The sequence below is a fragment of the Coffea arabica genome, chromosome 9e (genome assembly GCF_036785885.1).
Source record: "Coffea arabica cultivar ET-39 chromosome 9e, Coffea Arabica ET-39 HiFi, whole genome shotgun sequence".
In the NCBI taxonomy this organism is placed as follows: Eukaryota; Viridiplantae; Streptophyta; class Magnoliopsida; order Gentianales; family Rubiaceae; genus Coffea; species Coffea arabica.
Window position 1 is genome coordinate 36,617,736 of NC_092327.1, and position 14,282 is coordinate 36,632,017.

At 36.8% G+C, this 14,282-nt stretch overlaps 3 protein-coding genes across 3 annotated transcripts; 2 read left to right on the forward strand and 1 right to left on the reverse strand.

Moving 5' to 3' along the window:
- The first annotated feature begins 209 nt into the window (after positions 1-209).
- Positions 210-7,314, forward strand: LOC140014758 (splicing factor U2AF-associated protein 2-like). The gene is made up of 14 exons (XM_072066037.1): positions 210-441; positions 794-907; positions 1,117-1,251; positions 1,331-1,527; positions 1,770-1,958; positions 2,237-2,329; positions 2,491-2,529; positions 2,813-2,902; positions 2,980-3,082; positions 3,279-3,359; positions 3,861-3,937; positions 4,329-4,409; positions 5,683-5,774; positions 6,870-7,314. Exons 1-14 carry the CDS (start codon positions 423-425, stop codon positions 6,991-6,993), a joined length of 1,434 nt encoding a protein of 477 aa, XP_071922138.1. The 5' UTR covers positions 210-422; the 3' UTR covers positions 6,994-7,314.
- A 1,270-nt stretch (positions 7,315-8,584) lies between these two features.
- Positions 8,585-9,357, forward strand: LOC140014742 (uncharacterized). The gene has a single exon (XM_072065918.1). The coding sequence runs from the start codon at positions 8,696-8,698 to the stop codon at positions 9,272-9,274; it is 579 nt and encodes a 192-aa protein (XP_071922019.1). The 5' UTR covers positions 8,585-8,695; the 3' UTR covers positions 9,275-9,357.
- Positions 9,358-10,045: 688 nt separating this feature from the next.
- LOC140014741 (stearoyl-[acyl-carrier-protein] 9-desaturase, chloroplastic-like) lies at positions 10,046-14,248 on the reverse strand. The gene is made up of 3 exons (XM_072065917.1): positions 13,799-14,248; positions 11,364-11,868; positions 10,046-10,892 (listed from the first exon to the last, which is right to left on the reverse strand). The coding sequence occupies exons 1-3, from the start codon at positions 13,924-13,926 to the stop codon at positions 10,332-10,334; spliced, it is 1,194 nt and encodes a 397-aa protein (XP_071922018.1). The 5' UTR covers positions 13,927-14,248; the 3' UTR covers positions 10,046-10,331.
- Between the last annotated feature and the right edge of the window lie 34 nt (positions 14,249-14,282).

The window sequence follows — 14,282 nt, forward strand, 5'->3', positions numbered from 1 at the left end:
TGTATACTATCATATTATAGTGAGAGTATACAAACAAATTTTTAAAAATTAGTAAATAATTAAATATTTAGAATATATTAAATTTTTAAAATTAATATGAATGAATATGTAGCATTGTTATTAATTTTTGTATTTAAATTATTCATCATATTTATGGGAAAAATTTCTTGTATATAATGATGACAAATGAACAGTTGGGCCATGATGCCACGCTCTGACGGATATACATGCATACTTCTTGATGCTTCGTGCCGGGGCACTTAATTGACACCCGACCCGCATAAGACCCGTTTCAAGAACTGAGCTATCAGACCACCGCCGTTTGTGTATTCCTATGAATTGAGCAGGAAAGACTACGGTAGATTGCAGAAAGGAAATCATTTTCGCCCCTTGAGGTAAAAGGAAGAGAACCCACAGGCCCTATGGATTCATCGCGTCCAGGTTCCAAACTCTCTTCTGTCTTTTGCTTTTTAGAACTATGGCTCTGTATGGATTTGGAATTTTTTTTCAAAAACTGTTTCTGTGCGTTCAATTTCATTGATATCTAGCCCTGTTGTGGTTTCAACTCTTTAGTGTGTTCAAACTCTTAGGTCTTTAGGTTGTTTTCCTGGTTTTTGTGTCTGAAATACATAAGCATGCGTGCATTATTTAACATTTGATGATTTTGTATATTGTCTATAGATAGTATCTGATGAAGAAATGTGGTATTAGTATTCATCTTTTGTAGAATCCCTTTTATATGCTGGAAGTTTTGTTGCTGAGTAACGAGTTGGTTCAATTGGGTCAATTCCAGATGGAGAAAACAATGGCCTCACCAGCCTCGCAACCTCTGCTACTGATGTGGCTTGGTTTGTTCTTGGCCCCGACCAACAACCCATAGGCCCTTATAGTTCTTCTGAATTGCGAGGTGAGTCTTCTTTTTTAGGGATGCATTTTGTTTTTTTCTTTAATTGGGTATTCGTTCGTTCTCAGCTCAGCTGCCCTTTTGTTTCCATCTTATTTTATTGAATTTCAGTTGTACGTACAAGTAATCAATAGGCTTGGTATTGGAGCAAATTGGTTCATCTGTATGATATTGAACCAATTACTTAAGCTTGTTTAATGTCGCCTGGACAGAGCATTACTCCAGCGGGTATCTTTCAGACGCTACGCTTGTGTGGTTCCAAGGGGCAACAAACTGGCAGCCAGTGTCCTCCGTCCCTGGATTGTTGACTGATCTACCTGTGCAAAATGCTCAAATTCAGTTGGCTGGTAAATGAAACGTTATAACAGGGTTTAGGGATTAGATGTCTCGTGTTTGATTTTAATTCGTGAGTTTGTATATTTGCAGTACCCAAGACATCCAATGAGGAGGATGAGTTTGAAAAATGGCAAAGGGAGGTGCAAGAGGCTGAAGCAGAAGCAGAGAAAGCAGTAACTATCGAGCCTGAAAAGCCTTCAACACCACCAGAGGGTGAGGAGGAATTTACTGATGATGATGGCACTTTGTACAAGTGGGATAGGACGCTTAGAGCTTGGGTCCCTCAGGTAGGTTGATCTTATTTGCAATCATATATTGCTTATTCCTCTTATTGCAAGTTGTTAATTTTGGGATGGCATTCTTCCCCCATATCACTATCTTATTAGGGTCATGAATCATTTTCTTGGTCAAGTCCCTGTTTTTTAGCTTCGCATTTGAGTCTGTTCATTGGTTATTAGCACAAATTGGCACTTTATCTTTGCAATTTTTTTATGCCATTTTATTTAAATTTTTTTTATCTTTGTTACAGGAAGACAATTCTGAAAATACTGCCAATTATGGTGTAGATGATATGATTTTTGTTAAAGAAGAGGAAGTTTTCCCAACTATTAAAGCTGATGATTTCCCTGCAGAGGAAGAAATTGAGGATACCAGTGATACTGTGGAAGCAAACCCTAATGGCAAGAGAAAGTTGCCTGAGAAAACTGCTGAGAAAAAGGTTTTTCTCCTTTATCTCTCTCTCTCTCTCTCTGGGTTCCTTTAGATTTGGTATTGGCTTCTACCTGGCAACTTTAAAGTTAAACATTTAGGGGTGGTTTATAATTTTCTACCATTTTGTTGACATAACTACTTCAAATGTTACTTGTTAGTGATGCTAGCTAGTGTCATATCTATAATGAATATGTCTCATTTGGCGTTTTATTTGATTATTATGCTGTGATATTGAAGATGCACTTTTCTGTGGCAACATATTAAGTTTAGTATATGCATTTGCAGGAAGCAAATAAGCCTCCTGACAGTTGGTTTGAGTTGAAAGTTAATACACATGTTTACATAACTGGGTTGCCAGATGATGTTACTGTTGATGAGGTTAGTGAGTAATGTTGTTTCTTTTGGTTTCTCGCATTTCTAGTGAATTGATAAAAAGAACATTCAGCATTTCAATATGCCTTTTATTGGTTTGGAACCTTTCAATGTTTTAGCAGCTTATATTTCCTCTGTGGATGTGGCCAACATGAAATCTTGTGCAGGTTGTAGAAGTATTCTCGAAATGTGGAATCATAAAGGAGGTGAGACCTCTCTGCATTGTCTTAATCATCCTCAGATGCAGTAAAATACATCTTTTTACTTTCAACCTTGTGCCTTAACCTGCATCTGTGTGAGTTTTTAAAGCAATGGCTACTAAGCTATCCAGCTATTTATAGGATAATTATTAAATTTTGTTGCTTTGTATAGATATCTATTAAGTTGCTTATGATACTTTGTCATAGCTATCTTGTCTTGTGGTGCTTAGATACTTGAGATGCTTCATGTAACTTTTCTTTGACAAGTTCCTATGGTTCTGACGTATAGGATCCTGAAATGAAGAAGCCTCGTGTAAAGATCTATGTTGACAAAGAAAGTGGTAGGCAAAAGGGGGATGCACTCGTGACCTTTTTAAAGGTACTGTTGGAATTTGTATCACTTAATTCTGCATCCTTTTAGCTGTGGATCTTACGTTCTTTTTGCTGTGCATTCAGGAGCCTTCGGTAGATCTGGCAATCCAAATTTTGGATGGTACACCTTTCCGGGCTGGTGGCAAAATTCCTATGTCTGTTACAAAAGCTAAGTTCGAGCAGAAAGGTAATACATAATATATCTGGATGACAAGTTTCCTCCTGACAACAGTTCTTCATACATAGGATTTACATTCATCGTACTGTTCAATTAGCATATATACATCAAACAATAAACTTTATTGCTTAATGGTGGATGCTGGATTGTGCTAGATTTACGTGTCTTATCATGTTGATTTGACAACCCTTTGTTGATTTTACAGGGGAGACATTCTTACCGAAGAAAGTGGATAAGAGAAAGAAGAAAAAGCTACAGCACCTTGAACGGAAAATGCTTGGCTGGGGTAGAGTTTTTCTTTCACATTTTTACTTTCTTATGGACATATTTGGGAAACAGAAAATTATAACTTGGTGCTCTTTCTCCAAATAATTTTTCCTTTTAGTTTTGGGGGTTCTTTTTTTTTTCCCTTTTTCTTTTGCACCAGGGAGGGGGGAAGGGGCGGAGGATAAGTTTGCTATTGCATTCTTTAGGCTCTTTCACTTATCACTTGCTTTAAGCTCGCAATCAGAATTTGTAAAGACCCTGAATATAGGATTTGTAATCAAAGTGAATTGTGTTACCCAAGGAACTAACAAAAAGGAAAAGTAAAGAATATTGAATTTATATGTAGCACTTCGAGTCAATTCTAACATGACTGCGCCAAATATTATGGACATTGCTGTTACATTATTTCTGCACGTTAACTTTATGTAACATGCTTCTCTTTTTCGCCTGCTGCATCATTGATTATCTTGATGCCACTTTTATGTTCTTGGATTTGTTTTTTATTTGTTTTTGTTGCTAGGTGGTCTAGATGATGCCAAGTTGTTGATTCCAGCTACAGTAATTCTGCGGTTTATGTTCACCCCAGATGAAATCAGGGTACTGCTAAGAGCATATCTTCTCCTCATCGTTTTATTATATACCGTTGCTGAATACTTCAATTGGCAGTCATTATTTAATAATTGTTGGATATTACCTAATTTATATTTATAGGGAGAACTAAAATGTTTGCTCAGAATCATGGACATTTCCAATTAGGTTAATTATTATACCAAAAAACGGAGACATTTTACTGTTTAAAGCTTTTCTGGGCTATTTATAACGTTTTAATAGTTGGATGAGAATTTAACCTTGCCCTCGTTGTTGGGTCTAATCACATTTGAAGCTGCTTCATTTGTGCTTCTCTGATTGCAGTTTTTATCAGTTGCTATGTTAAATTATCTTTTGGGTCTGTAATCTGCTTTAAGTTGCAAATTCCTGTTTTTGATAGGCTGATGAGAACTTACGTTCTGAATTGGAGGAAGATGTTAGAGATGAGTGTACAAAGCTTGGTCCGTTGGAGTCAGTAAAGGTATCTGTTATGGTTCCGGCCAAGTGTCAATGACCTGCTTGATTATGTTCTTGTCAGCCTACAAGTTGTGCATTTGTTTTCCTCAGTGTGTGTGTTTTGATGATGCAGTATGTTATGTACTTTCTGCCTTGCTAAAGTTTTACTGAACTTGTAATCTTAACTTTTAGTAGATTAACATTATCACTCTAAACATCTTTAGTAATGGTACTTTTTCTTCTTTCTATGCTTTTTAAGGCTAGAAAAATATCTTTAGGGATTATTATATACGAGTTAAATTCACCTGTTGCTCCTATCTTGTATTAAACTCTTTAATACATTGCATGGTGTTGTGGATTGTTGTACGCATGGATCTAAGGAAATGAGTTTTCGTTTGAGGCCTAGTGTTTACTCTTATATCCAGTCATGAATGGCTGATATTTGTTATCTTGATAAAACAAGTTGTTTGTAAGATGATAAATGTACTGTTTGGTTCTTTTGCCCATTGATGAGGTGCATGATTATGGGCTGAGTTCATTTTTCCATCACTTTAGAGACGCCAGTGAATAGTGATATGCAAACAGGGTCAGAAGTATCCTAGTGTTGAACGAGTTTCTCATTTGAGTTGCTTTAATTGAATGAATGAATAGTGTGACAAATTGGGTGATCATATTTCCATCTGTGAGAAATGTTGATTTTCAGGAGGTTTTGAAAGCAAAATGATACATTTTGAAGTCATTAAAGACTTATAATGGGGGTCCAATAAGACTATCTTTGCATATATTTGGCAAAAATATTCAACTTCCTGCTAGTGTCAACCATTGGTTTCAGCAGCAACATGCCAATAACATGGTACATGGATGTCATTCTAGAGGACGACTCCACTTCTGTAAGTAATGTCATTTTGGTGTTGGATGCTCCAACAGCATACTTCTCCCAAAATGAAGAGCACTTGGAGCACTTTTTGTGTGTTGGTATAAAGGAACCTTCACCTCTGTTTTATTGAGACAGGGAAAAACCAGGCTCAATCAGGATAAACAGACAATTTGAGGTTGTATGTGTTCAAAGTGAAATGTCATGGTCATGGACAGCTCCAAAGATTAGGGATTATATTTGTGATTTCCCTTTTTGTTTTCTCTTGGTTTGCTAATTGTATGTGGTCAGTAATCTTGTCTTTTCCTATCTCTTATTTTTGCCAGAAAAGTTTGTTTCTTTAGAACTTCTGCTTTGATTCTCTGAGACTGCTATGCGATGTGCGGATAGACATTGCTCATGTTTTTTCGTTTTCTGTTTGTAGGTGTGTGAGAATCACCCTCAGGGTGTTATTTTAGTCAAATTTAAGGACAGAAAGGATGCTCTGAAGTGCATTGAGTTGATGAATGGACGATGGTAATGTTTCTGTGCTTGAAAATTTTCAAGTTATTTTTTGATCATTAAGTTTGCTGTTATAATAAACCTAATTATAGTAGTAAAAGGTTATAACAGCCGAAGTAATGCATAGTAAGCATGTGTAATCTTAGATCTGGGAGCTGATGCTACAGTATTCATTCAATCAAGAACATTAACCTCTAAGTTGCATGTTTTTTATGTTCTTGAAAAGAACAGAGCACATGTAAGATATTTTGTTCGCACGCAAGACCTGATAACTTATGATAGCATTTCTAAGTCATCTTCATTGGTTTTTTTTTTTTTCACCACCCTGTGAATCAAGTTTTTCTCTATTTCTACTTTCCTTTGTTCTGTGTCTTCTGGTCTCCTTCTGCTTAAGATTCTATGTTAAATACCTTATTCACATTTTTACACCAAAGAAAAGGAAAAGGAAAAGGAAGTCCACTATTGCTGCAGTATAGTTTTTGAGTTGTCGTAGGGTGAATTTTAAGCAAAAAGTACCTGCATTTTTAGATATTCCTTTTTGTGATAAATGAAATGTCCGTATTGGTGATATTGAACATAAAGACTATGTGACCATGAGCCCTGAGGTTAACATTCCGTTGAGAATAGCTGCCATGTGGTGATGTGGGTAACAAAAGTTGTAGCAGCTTTCCCGAACGAGATTTAGGAAGGGGTGCAGGAAAAACCCTTTGTTTGGTGCAATAAGTTCCCTACTTGAGCTAAGTACAGTTCTGTAGTCAAGACGGAAAATGGTGGTGAATTAAGCATTTAGGGGGTTTCCAAAAGATACGGGGGAAGGGACTTTGATTTTGTTTATTTACTGCTAATCTGATTTTTTTGTGAACCATAATACGTTGCTTACACTTAGTAGACGCTTTCTGTGCTATGGATTCTTGTATGGGTTTTTGGCTTGATTCACCTGGAAAATGGAGTGAACTTCTAGAGCACTTTTACTTACATAGCTACTCTGTTTTGCAATGCAAGATCGAACAACTTGGAAATATGTTGGTTATGGTAGAATGTCCATTCTTGGGGAGAAGGAAATTTTTTTTTGTTTTCAGTCTGTTATTCTGATGGTGGGTTTCCTTTCAGGTTTGGTAAGAGACAGATACATGCTAGTGAGGATGATGGATCTGTTAACCATGCTTTGGTACGGGATTTGGAAGCAGAAGCTGATAGGTTGGAGCAGTTTGGAGCTGAACTAGAAACTGATTGAGGTGTCTTTTATTCTCGTGTACTGCCTCAACGCAACAGTGATTAACCTCTTTGTAGAATCCAGAAAAAGGAGCTTGTACATGATCATGACGAACTTCTTCTAGTGCAAACAAGTAGAAACTAATGCTGGTTTTTATCCTTGTATCAATGCTACAGAGTGGTTTTGCAGGCAGTGACTGTCTTGCACATTCATTACGGTTTCTTTGTATGTTGAGAAAAGGTTTTCTGATATTTGTCGAGAAACTGGGAATCTGATGTCCTGTTTTCCACTCGGACTACAAGGATAGTTACTGTTGATATTGAGAGATATATTTATGGCTTATTCTCTTGACTCTGCCCTAGCTGTCTAGTTTTGGACCCTTACAGTGATTTTTCTTCTAGCTTTTTCTACTTGCAGTTTTGAAATAATGAATTTTATGAGGGTAAATTACTAATAGCCTCCGTATGGTTTTGTCTATTATCACATAACCTTTCTAATGTTTTCAAATATCTACTTCACCCTCCTATAGCGGAAAATAGGTTATGTAACGTTGTTAGTTGAAATATCAGTAGTGTCGTTAGTTAAATGTTAAATCAAACGATGATTTAATCACCTTGTACAAAATCATAAGGGGGTTGCATGGATAAATGAAAAAATTACGAGAGGATAAAGTGGATGTTTATGTAAATTATAAGGGGGTTAAGTGGACATTATAATTTCAGTACAAGCATTTTTAAAGTTTATTTGGTTTATGACATAGTTGATTATGTATTCAGTATATTTTTCACTTTACATAAAATCAAGAGTTATGTGATTATTTTGAAACGTTAAAAGGGTCATAAGATATCATGTAAAATTATGGAGGGTCATATGTAATTTATCACATGGAAGAAGTGTAATTGCAATAGATAGCAAAAAAGACATGGAATCACCATATTTGAAACTAATTGTGAGCAATTAATCACTTTCTTTTGCTTAATAAGTAGGGAGATTCTACGGTCCTTTTGAATATCATAGTGAAATTCATCCTTGAATAGTAAAAGAAGTGTTATTGACCCCTAGATTAAACATTGTTAAAGTATTTAAAATTTAAACTATTATCTTTAGTGAGAGATAAAAATTAATGAAATGGTATTCAAAAAAGACCATAGAATTTTCCCAATAAGTAAGTCTATAATGTAGAAAAAAAAAATGTATTTAGCACATATTGATAGGTCAAATTCTGAATGAAATTGTTGACGTAATATATCCCATATAATAATAAAACTCTTGCTCCCCAAAACTTTATACTTGGATATACATCATCTTTTAGATGTCTAAATGTATAATTTGCTTTTGATGAAGGGCAAATAACAAATATAACCAAACACTGAAAAGAGTATCAAAGGAAAAAGGGGAAAAGAAAGAAAAGAGAGAGAGTAAGAAATGAAACTAGGAAAGACGGAAGAGGACATAGTAACACGGCAACGGTAACAAATGAACCGTTCCATCTATTCTTTTCTATACTTCAGTTCTCACAATTCACAACGGTCATATTTGAAAACATAGCCGTTGCAGCCTTTTCTCTCACTATATCTACTTCATATTCTTCAGCTCCACCCTCTCCAGAACAGACTTCATTTGCATTGAATCCAACATCATTTGCCTAACTTCCAAAATCCCATATCCCTGAGTCTCGCGAATCTCATAAGAAGAAGACGACCAATTGCAGAAAAATATACAAATGGGCTTTTCAATCAGCAAAGGTTCATCCAATGAGTCCCATTCCCAACACCATACTCTCAAAGTTTTCCTTTTCTGCAACTACATCTTAATAGGTGCAGCCTCCAGTTGCACTTTCCTAACTCTCTCTCTTAGACTAATCCCATCTCTCTGCGGATTCTTCTTGATTCTCCTCCACATCTTGACTATAGCAGGGGCGATTTCCGGCTGTGCAGCGGCTTCCTCTGGTGCAGGAAAATGGTATGGAACTCACATGGTTTCTACAGTTTTAACCGCAATCTTCCAAGGCTCTGTTTCAGTTCTTATCTTCACGAGAACCAGCGATTTTCTTGGGAATTTGAAGTCCTATGTGAGGGAAGATGATGCTGCCTTGATACTTAAACTGAGTGGGGGATTGTGCGTTGCAATTTTCTGCCTAGAGTGGGTGGTTCTAACGCTTGCATTTTTCTTGAAGTATTTCGTTTATGCAGATGGTGATAGTAGTAATGGTGGTGCTAGTGGAACAAATGGGATGAGGAGAAGTGCTAAGGTTCAAGATCAGGAGGATTTGAAGGATTGGCCATGGCCATTCCAGGTCTAACTAGTTGGAAAAACATATGTTGGAGATATGTTAAACTTTGTTGCTTGATGCAGTTAATGAATTGATTCTTTTATTGGTTTTTAGGGGATTGAATAATTTTATGAGATTTAGTTGCAAATGATTGCACTATGCTACTATAAGATATCTGCTACATATGATTCTGCATTTCTACACTGTGTGCGTACCCCATTGTGAAGGGAATGTTGCAATTCTGCAACTTTTTGATTGGTTTTTTGTGAGTCTCATTATTGAGAAATATATGTATGTTTGGATTTTCTCAAATCAATATTGTCCTTCTGGGAAAACATTGTAGAAATTAGATCAGAAATTAGATGTTACTTTATTCTTTAACAAACATCAAACAAAACATCAACTCTAGTGCGAAGGGGACAATATGCTAATTGTGTAGAAGGGCCCTGTAAAACAGCAACCAAACATCAAACAAGAAAAAGTACTAGAGCGAAAAAGCGGACAATATCTAATTCTCCAAAATTACAATACTTGTTTGTTTTTATGGGTTTTGAGTAAAACACCTTTCAGGCAAAAAGTTTTCTCTAGGGTCTCCAACCTTGTCAGCTCTAGTGCTGCTCTAGGAAATTAAGAACCGAAAATATACACATTGATGAGCAGCAGCATATTGAACTTAAAAGATTAAGTTCATGGCTGCATTTACCTATTAATTGCTGCTACAAGAGCACGAGGGGAACCATGAGTCTTCCAACAAGAAGCTCAGATTGATTCAGTCTAAAACGAGCCATGAGTAGTCTGCACTGCCCAAAGTTCCTGAATCACATTAAGTCTTCAAAGAGCCAAGGTAAAGACATATGCCCAATTAAATATTTTTGTAACACAGTTCCGATATACTCATTTTAGCTAACAAACCATCTTTTGACAGAAAACAGAAAGACTATTTAACTTAGTCACTACAAGCAATCCTGCAACTATTTCTAATACTCAATACTCCCAAACAGACACTGGTGGGGGAAAAAGAAAAGCAAACACTGGATGATGCCTGCTTCAGTGCTCCTCAGAAAATAGATCTTTTCATTCTGGGCTTTTAAAGCATGATTTCTTTACCAAAAACCCAGCTAAAGGGAACAGCTGATGCCTGCTTCGCCCTTGCTTGGGCTCTCTCCTCCAATTTTCTAAACCTTGGTGCCAGCCCACATACATAATCTTGAGCTTTACGCCCCTCACTGGAAAGGCCTGTCAATTTCTCCACTTTCCATCTTCCAACCAGAAACTCCAAAATATCTGCATAGTCCTTGGCAGTGTAGACTCCAAGGCGCTGTGCTACAGCAGAGAAGTGTTCAAAGAGGTTGTCATCCCTGCCATCATACATCAGGTGTGCGGGCATTGAGATTTTTTTCCTCATCATGTCTGATAGGGCCACCATAGTGTCATCTGGGTCAATCTCAAATAGCTTCTCAACGATCTTGGTATATGCAGTTTCATGGCGCTTCTCATCTGCAGCAATTGTCCCACATATTTGTGCCAGTTTCAGGTCGCCGAATTCCTTGGCAAGCCTGGCAGTGTTCCCATGGGAAATGAAAGTTGCCCGCTCCTGGAACGAGGTGTAAATGAAACCAAGATAGGGGTTGTTTTCTGTGCGAGGGTCCTAAATTCAAAGATGGGATACAACGGTCAAAAGAGTATTTAACTATAAAATAGGGGACTTTCAAGAATGCATACTATGCAAAATGAACCAAAAGGAACGGCAGCTTAAGTAAACCCTCAGCTGATGCCACTTTGTACATGTGCATTAACCCTGTGTAAATAGACAGGAGTTTTTCTTGGTACCCAACCAAACAAAAAGACAGAATGGCATTACTATGGTATTAAAAGAGCACCATACATAGAATACTAAGTACATGACAACATAACGAAAGCTATATACATCAATGCCATTCAAGAAGCAGCAGGGCCATCACATCATTCAGTATTAGCATATGCCTGTATTAAACTTGAACAAAATGCATGCCTCAAACCCTACAGAGGCTTGCATTGGAGCTCCAACAGGGAGTTAGTCTCCATACTCCATAGTTGTAATGAGTGTAGAAATGCAAAAGTAAAAGAAGCAAGATATTACCATCCCAGAACCGATCAGGTACTGGATAGTCTTTTCAATTTGCTTCATATCCACCCTTCCAGAAAGAAAGAGATATTTGTTGAGAAGGTCACCATGCCTATTCTCTTCAGCAGTCCATGCCCTAGTCCAAACTGCCCAAGAAGTAGGACTGGCACCAGTTTCATCTCGAACTCCATCAAGAGTGTTAAGCATAGTCTGGTAAGTTGGAAGTGCTTCCTCAGTAATCATATCTCCAACCAACACGATGAAGTAGTCATCAGGAATTTCCTTGGATCTTTCCCTCAGTTCCTTTACCTGTTCCTCAAATCCTTCAGAGGCAGGGTCTGGGAGAAAATCACTGGGCTGCCATGATTTCTCAACATCCTTTAGTAGCACCAAAATGTTCTTCTCAGCCCAACCATCCAGAGATTTGAAAATCTCGCGCTTTTCTGGTGGCATTGAATGAGTCACTTGAACATGCACCTCTCTTGGTGGGGTGAAAGGCTTCTTCACAGTCTTAACATCCCTATATCCAAATGGCATTTGAGTTTAAAGCATTCTTTTACAAAACTTAAACCATAGAAGCAACAAAACTTAAACAAAATCAAGAAAAAAAAATCTCCATTCTTTCCAGCCTTGAAAGATCAGATATAAACTGTACATAGAACTCAATAACTGGTTGAGAGTTCAGAAAGCGAAAATGAAGCAGAAAGTCCGAATCTTGGGATGGGGAGATGGGAAGATGATGCAGGGTAACAAGAAGCATCACTCAATTGGCAAGCTTTTACACAGGTATACACGATCTTTAGAAGGCCAATAATAGTGTACTCCAAACCAACATCACAGATACAGGTCAAATATACCGCTTGCAGAAAACTAGGAGCCAGTAACGACCAAGTTGCAAGTTTCAAGGATAACCCAAATATCTTTTGTCGGTATTATTCTTAATTTTATCTTCGTGGGACCAACAAGATGTTTAGCAAAAAAAAAAAAAAGTTGTAAGCAGAAAACCGACAAGAAAAATATTAAAAGTTTCGTTAGTTTCAGTCAGAGAAGAAACAGGACAATGTAGACCAACAACCATAACAGATACAAGCATAAACTAAAAGTCAGAGCTACATTTAGAAAAATCATCAAGTTAGGAACCCTGCAATGAAGAAACAACAAACAAGTGAAAATCATTGCTATAACCCTAAAATACAACAAAAAAAGTGACAGAAAGATAACATAAAGATTATATAATCGCAACAGCAAAGATTATATACCAAGCACAAATGGAGGGCCCAAACCAAAAGAGAGCAAGAAAAACAACCATTAATCAGAATAACACAAAATTGATAACTTAAATCTTATTTTCACTGCTTAACATATGAAAATAATACAAGTACAAGAATTACTTCACTTTGAATTTTCTCTCAGAAGCTAGTACCTTTACATGAGGACCACCACTGCAGAGACTGAGTTAAGAATTACTTCATTTTGCAACTCAAAGGAGCTAGTGGGGTTATATTTTCAGGACCACTGTTTCAAGTATTGACAAGGACTAACGATTTGTTGTGAATAACACGAAAACATATGTTTAGAAAAGAACAAAAACTTCAAAGACTGCATGGTCAAACCTAATTTTGATTCACTAATCGTACAACTAAGGTTGGATCAACATTCATAGCATTGAAATACATAATTTGTATTAGCACCTTCCTGAAGAAATCTATTGACATAGAGACCAGCACAGACAACATATGCAGATTTGAAAAATATAAATAGACATTGAATTAAACTAATACGGATAAATAAATTAATTGAAACAAGAGAAAGCGAAAAAAATTATAAAAAAAATCTGACAAAGATAGAGGGGCAACCATGCATGCATTGATACAAGTTGAATACATACACCAACGGAGACATGAAAATACATAAAATAAATTTAAAAAAAAAAAAAAACAAATGGGAGAGAGAGGTCTTCGAGGTTTCAATCAGATTGTGAAGTAATTAGACAAAATCAAATACAAGACGTTTAAAACGGGTTGCTGTACAAGCCCAGATGGAAAAATATGATAAAGATTCATTTTTGAATCTTGATCATCAACCATTTCATGTTACTCAAAAAAAATGGTCGCACGCGTAATATTTATTTTGGTCAAAAAAGCTCCGATAAAATCAGTTGGGGGATGTTTGAAACTGATTTAAAGATAAACCCAAGTCAAAAAATTATCATAAAAAACCGTTCTTGAATCTTGATCATCACCCCTTTTAGCTTATTCAAACAAAAATGCTGGCTCAGACATACACACCGTTATAGAAATTTTAATTGAAATCATACATATCAGAGTAAATCCATTCAACAAACAAGGCTTAAAAACCATTTCTTAATTAAAAAGACAGCATTCGCGTTTTGCAAGAAAGAAAAAAAAAATGGAGAAGAGGTGAAAAAGAAAAACGGATGAGCGACTCACAGAGAAGAAGGGGAATGAAGAGTGGACGCCATGAAAACTCTGTTATGAGATCTGCTGGGGCGAGACCCATTTGGGAATGCAGACACCTTGCTGGTTGGGAAGCTCACAGCATTGAGTTTCAATGCCATATCAGACTAGTTTCGATAACTCCTATGTCGATGCTTTCTTTCTCTGACTGAAAAAGGAAACGGTTTGTGTTTGTAAGAACGAGTGCTTTATAGAAGGCGCTCTAGCAGTTGGAATTGGTGAAAGAGAGGGAGAATTGACAAAGAAAACAAAAGGCTGAGAGGAATAGAATGGAGGGGGCAAGAGAAAGGAAGTGATGAGTGATTAGTATTTAAGTGAGGAGGAGTAATTGTGATGGTTTAGATCGTTGGGAAGGAGAGACGGACGGACAGCACAGAAATGGAGAAAACAGTGGGCTGAAACAGGGCAAGTGTTCTATATATTGAGAGACATAGACAATGTGCTCTCGAGTTAATTG

Excerpts from the sequence above, each read along its gene's own strand:
- LOC140014758 (XM_072066037.1), top strand. Across the intron at positions 2,530-2,812 it reads AATGTGGAATCATAAAGGAG|GATCCTGAAATGAAGAAGCC; the intron begins GTGAGACCTCTC and ends TCTGACGTATAG. Across the intron at positions 5,775-6,869 it reads GAGTTGATGAATGGACGATG|GTTTGGTAAGAGACAGATAC; the intron begins GTAATGTTTCTG and ends GTTTCCTTTCAG.
- LOC140014741 (XM_072065917.1), bottom strand. The coding sequence starts at position 13,926 with ATGGCATTGAAACTCAATGCTGTGAGCTTCCCAACCAGCAAGGTGTCT. Across the intron at positions 11,869-13,798 it reads CTTCATTCCCCTTCTTCTCT|GGATGTTAAGACTGTGAAGA; the intron begins GTGAGTCGCTCA and ends ATTTGGATATAG. Across the intron at positions 10,893-11,363 it reads ACCTGATCGGTTCTGGGATG|GACCCTCGCACAGAAAACAA; the intron begins GTAATATCTTGC and ends CTTTGAATTTAG.
- LOC140014742 (XM_072065918.1), top strand. The coding sequence starts at position 8,696 with ATGGGCTTTTCAATCAGCAAAGGTTCATCCAATGAGTCCCATTCCCAA.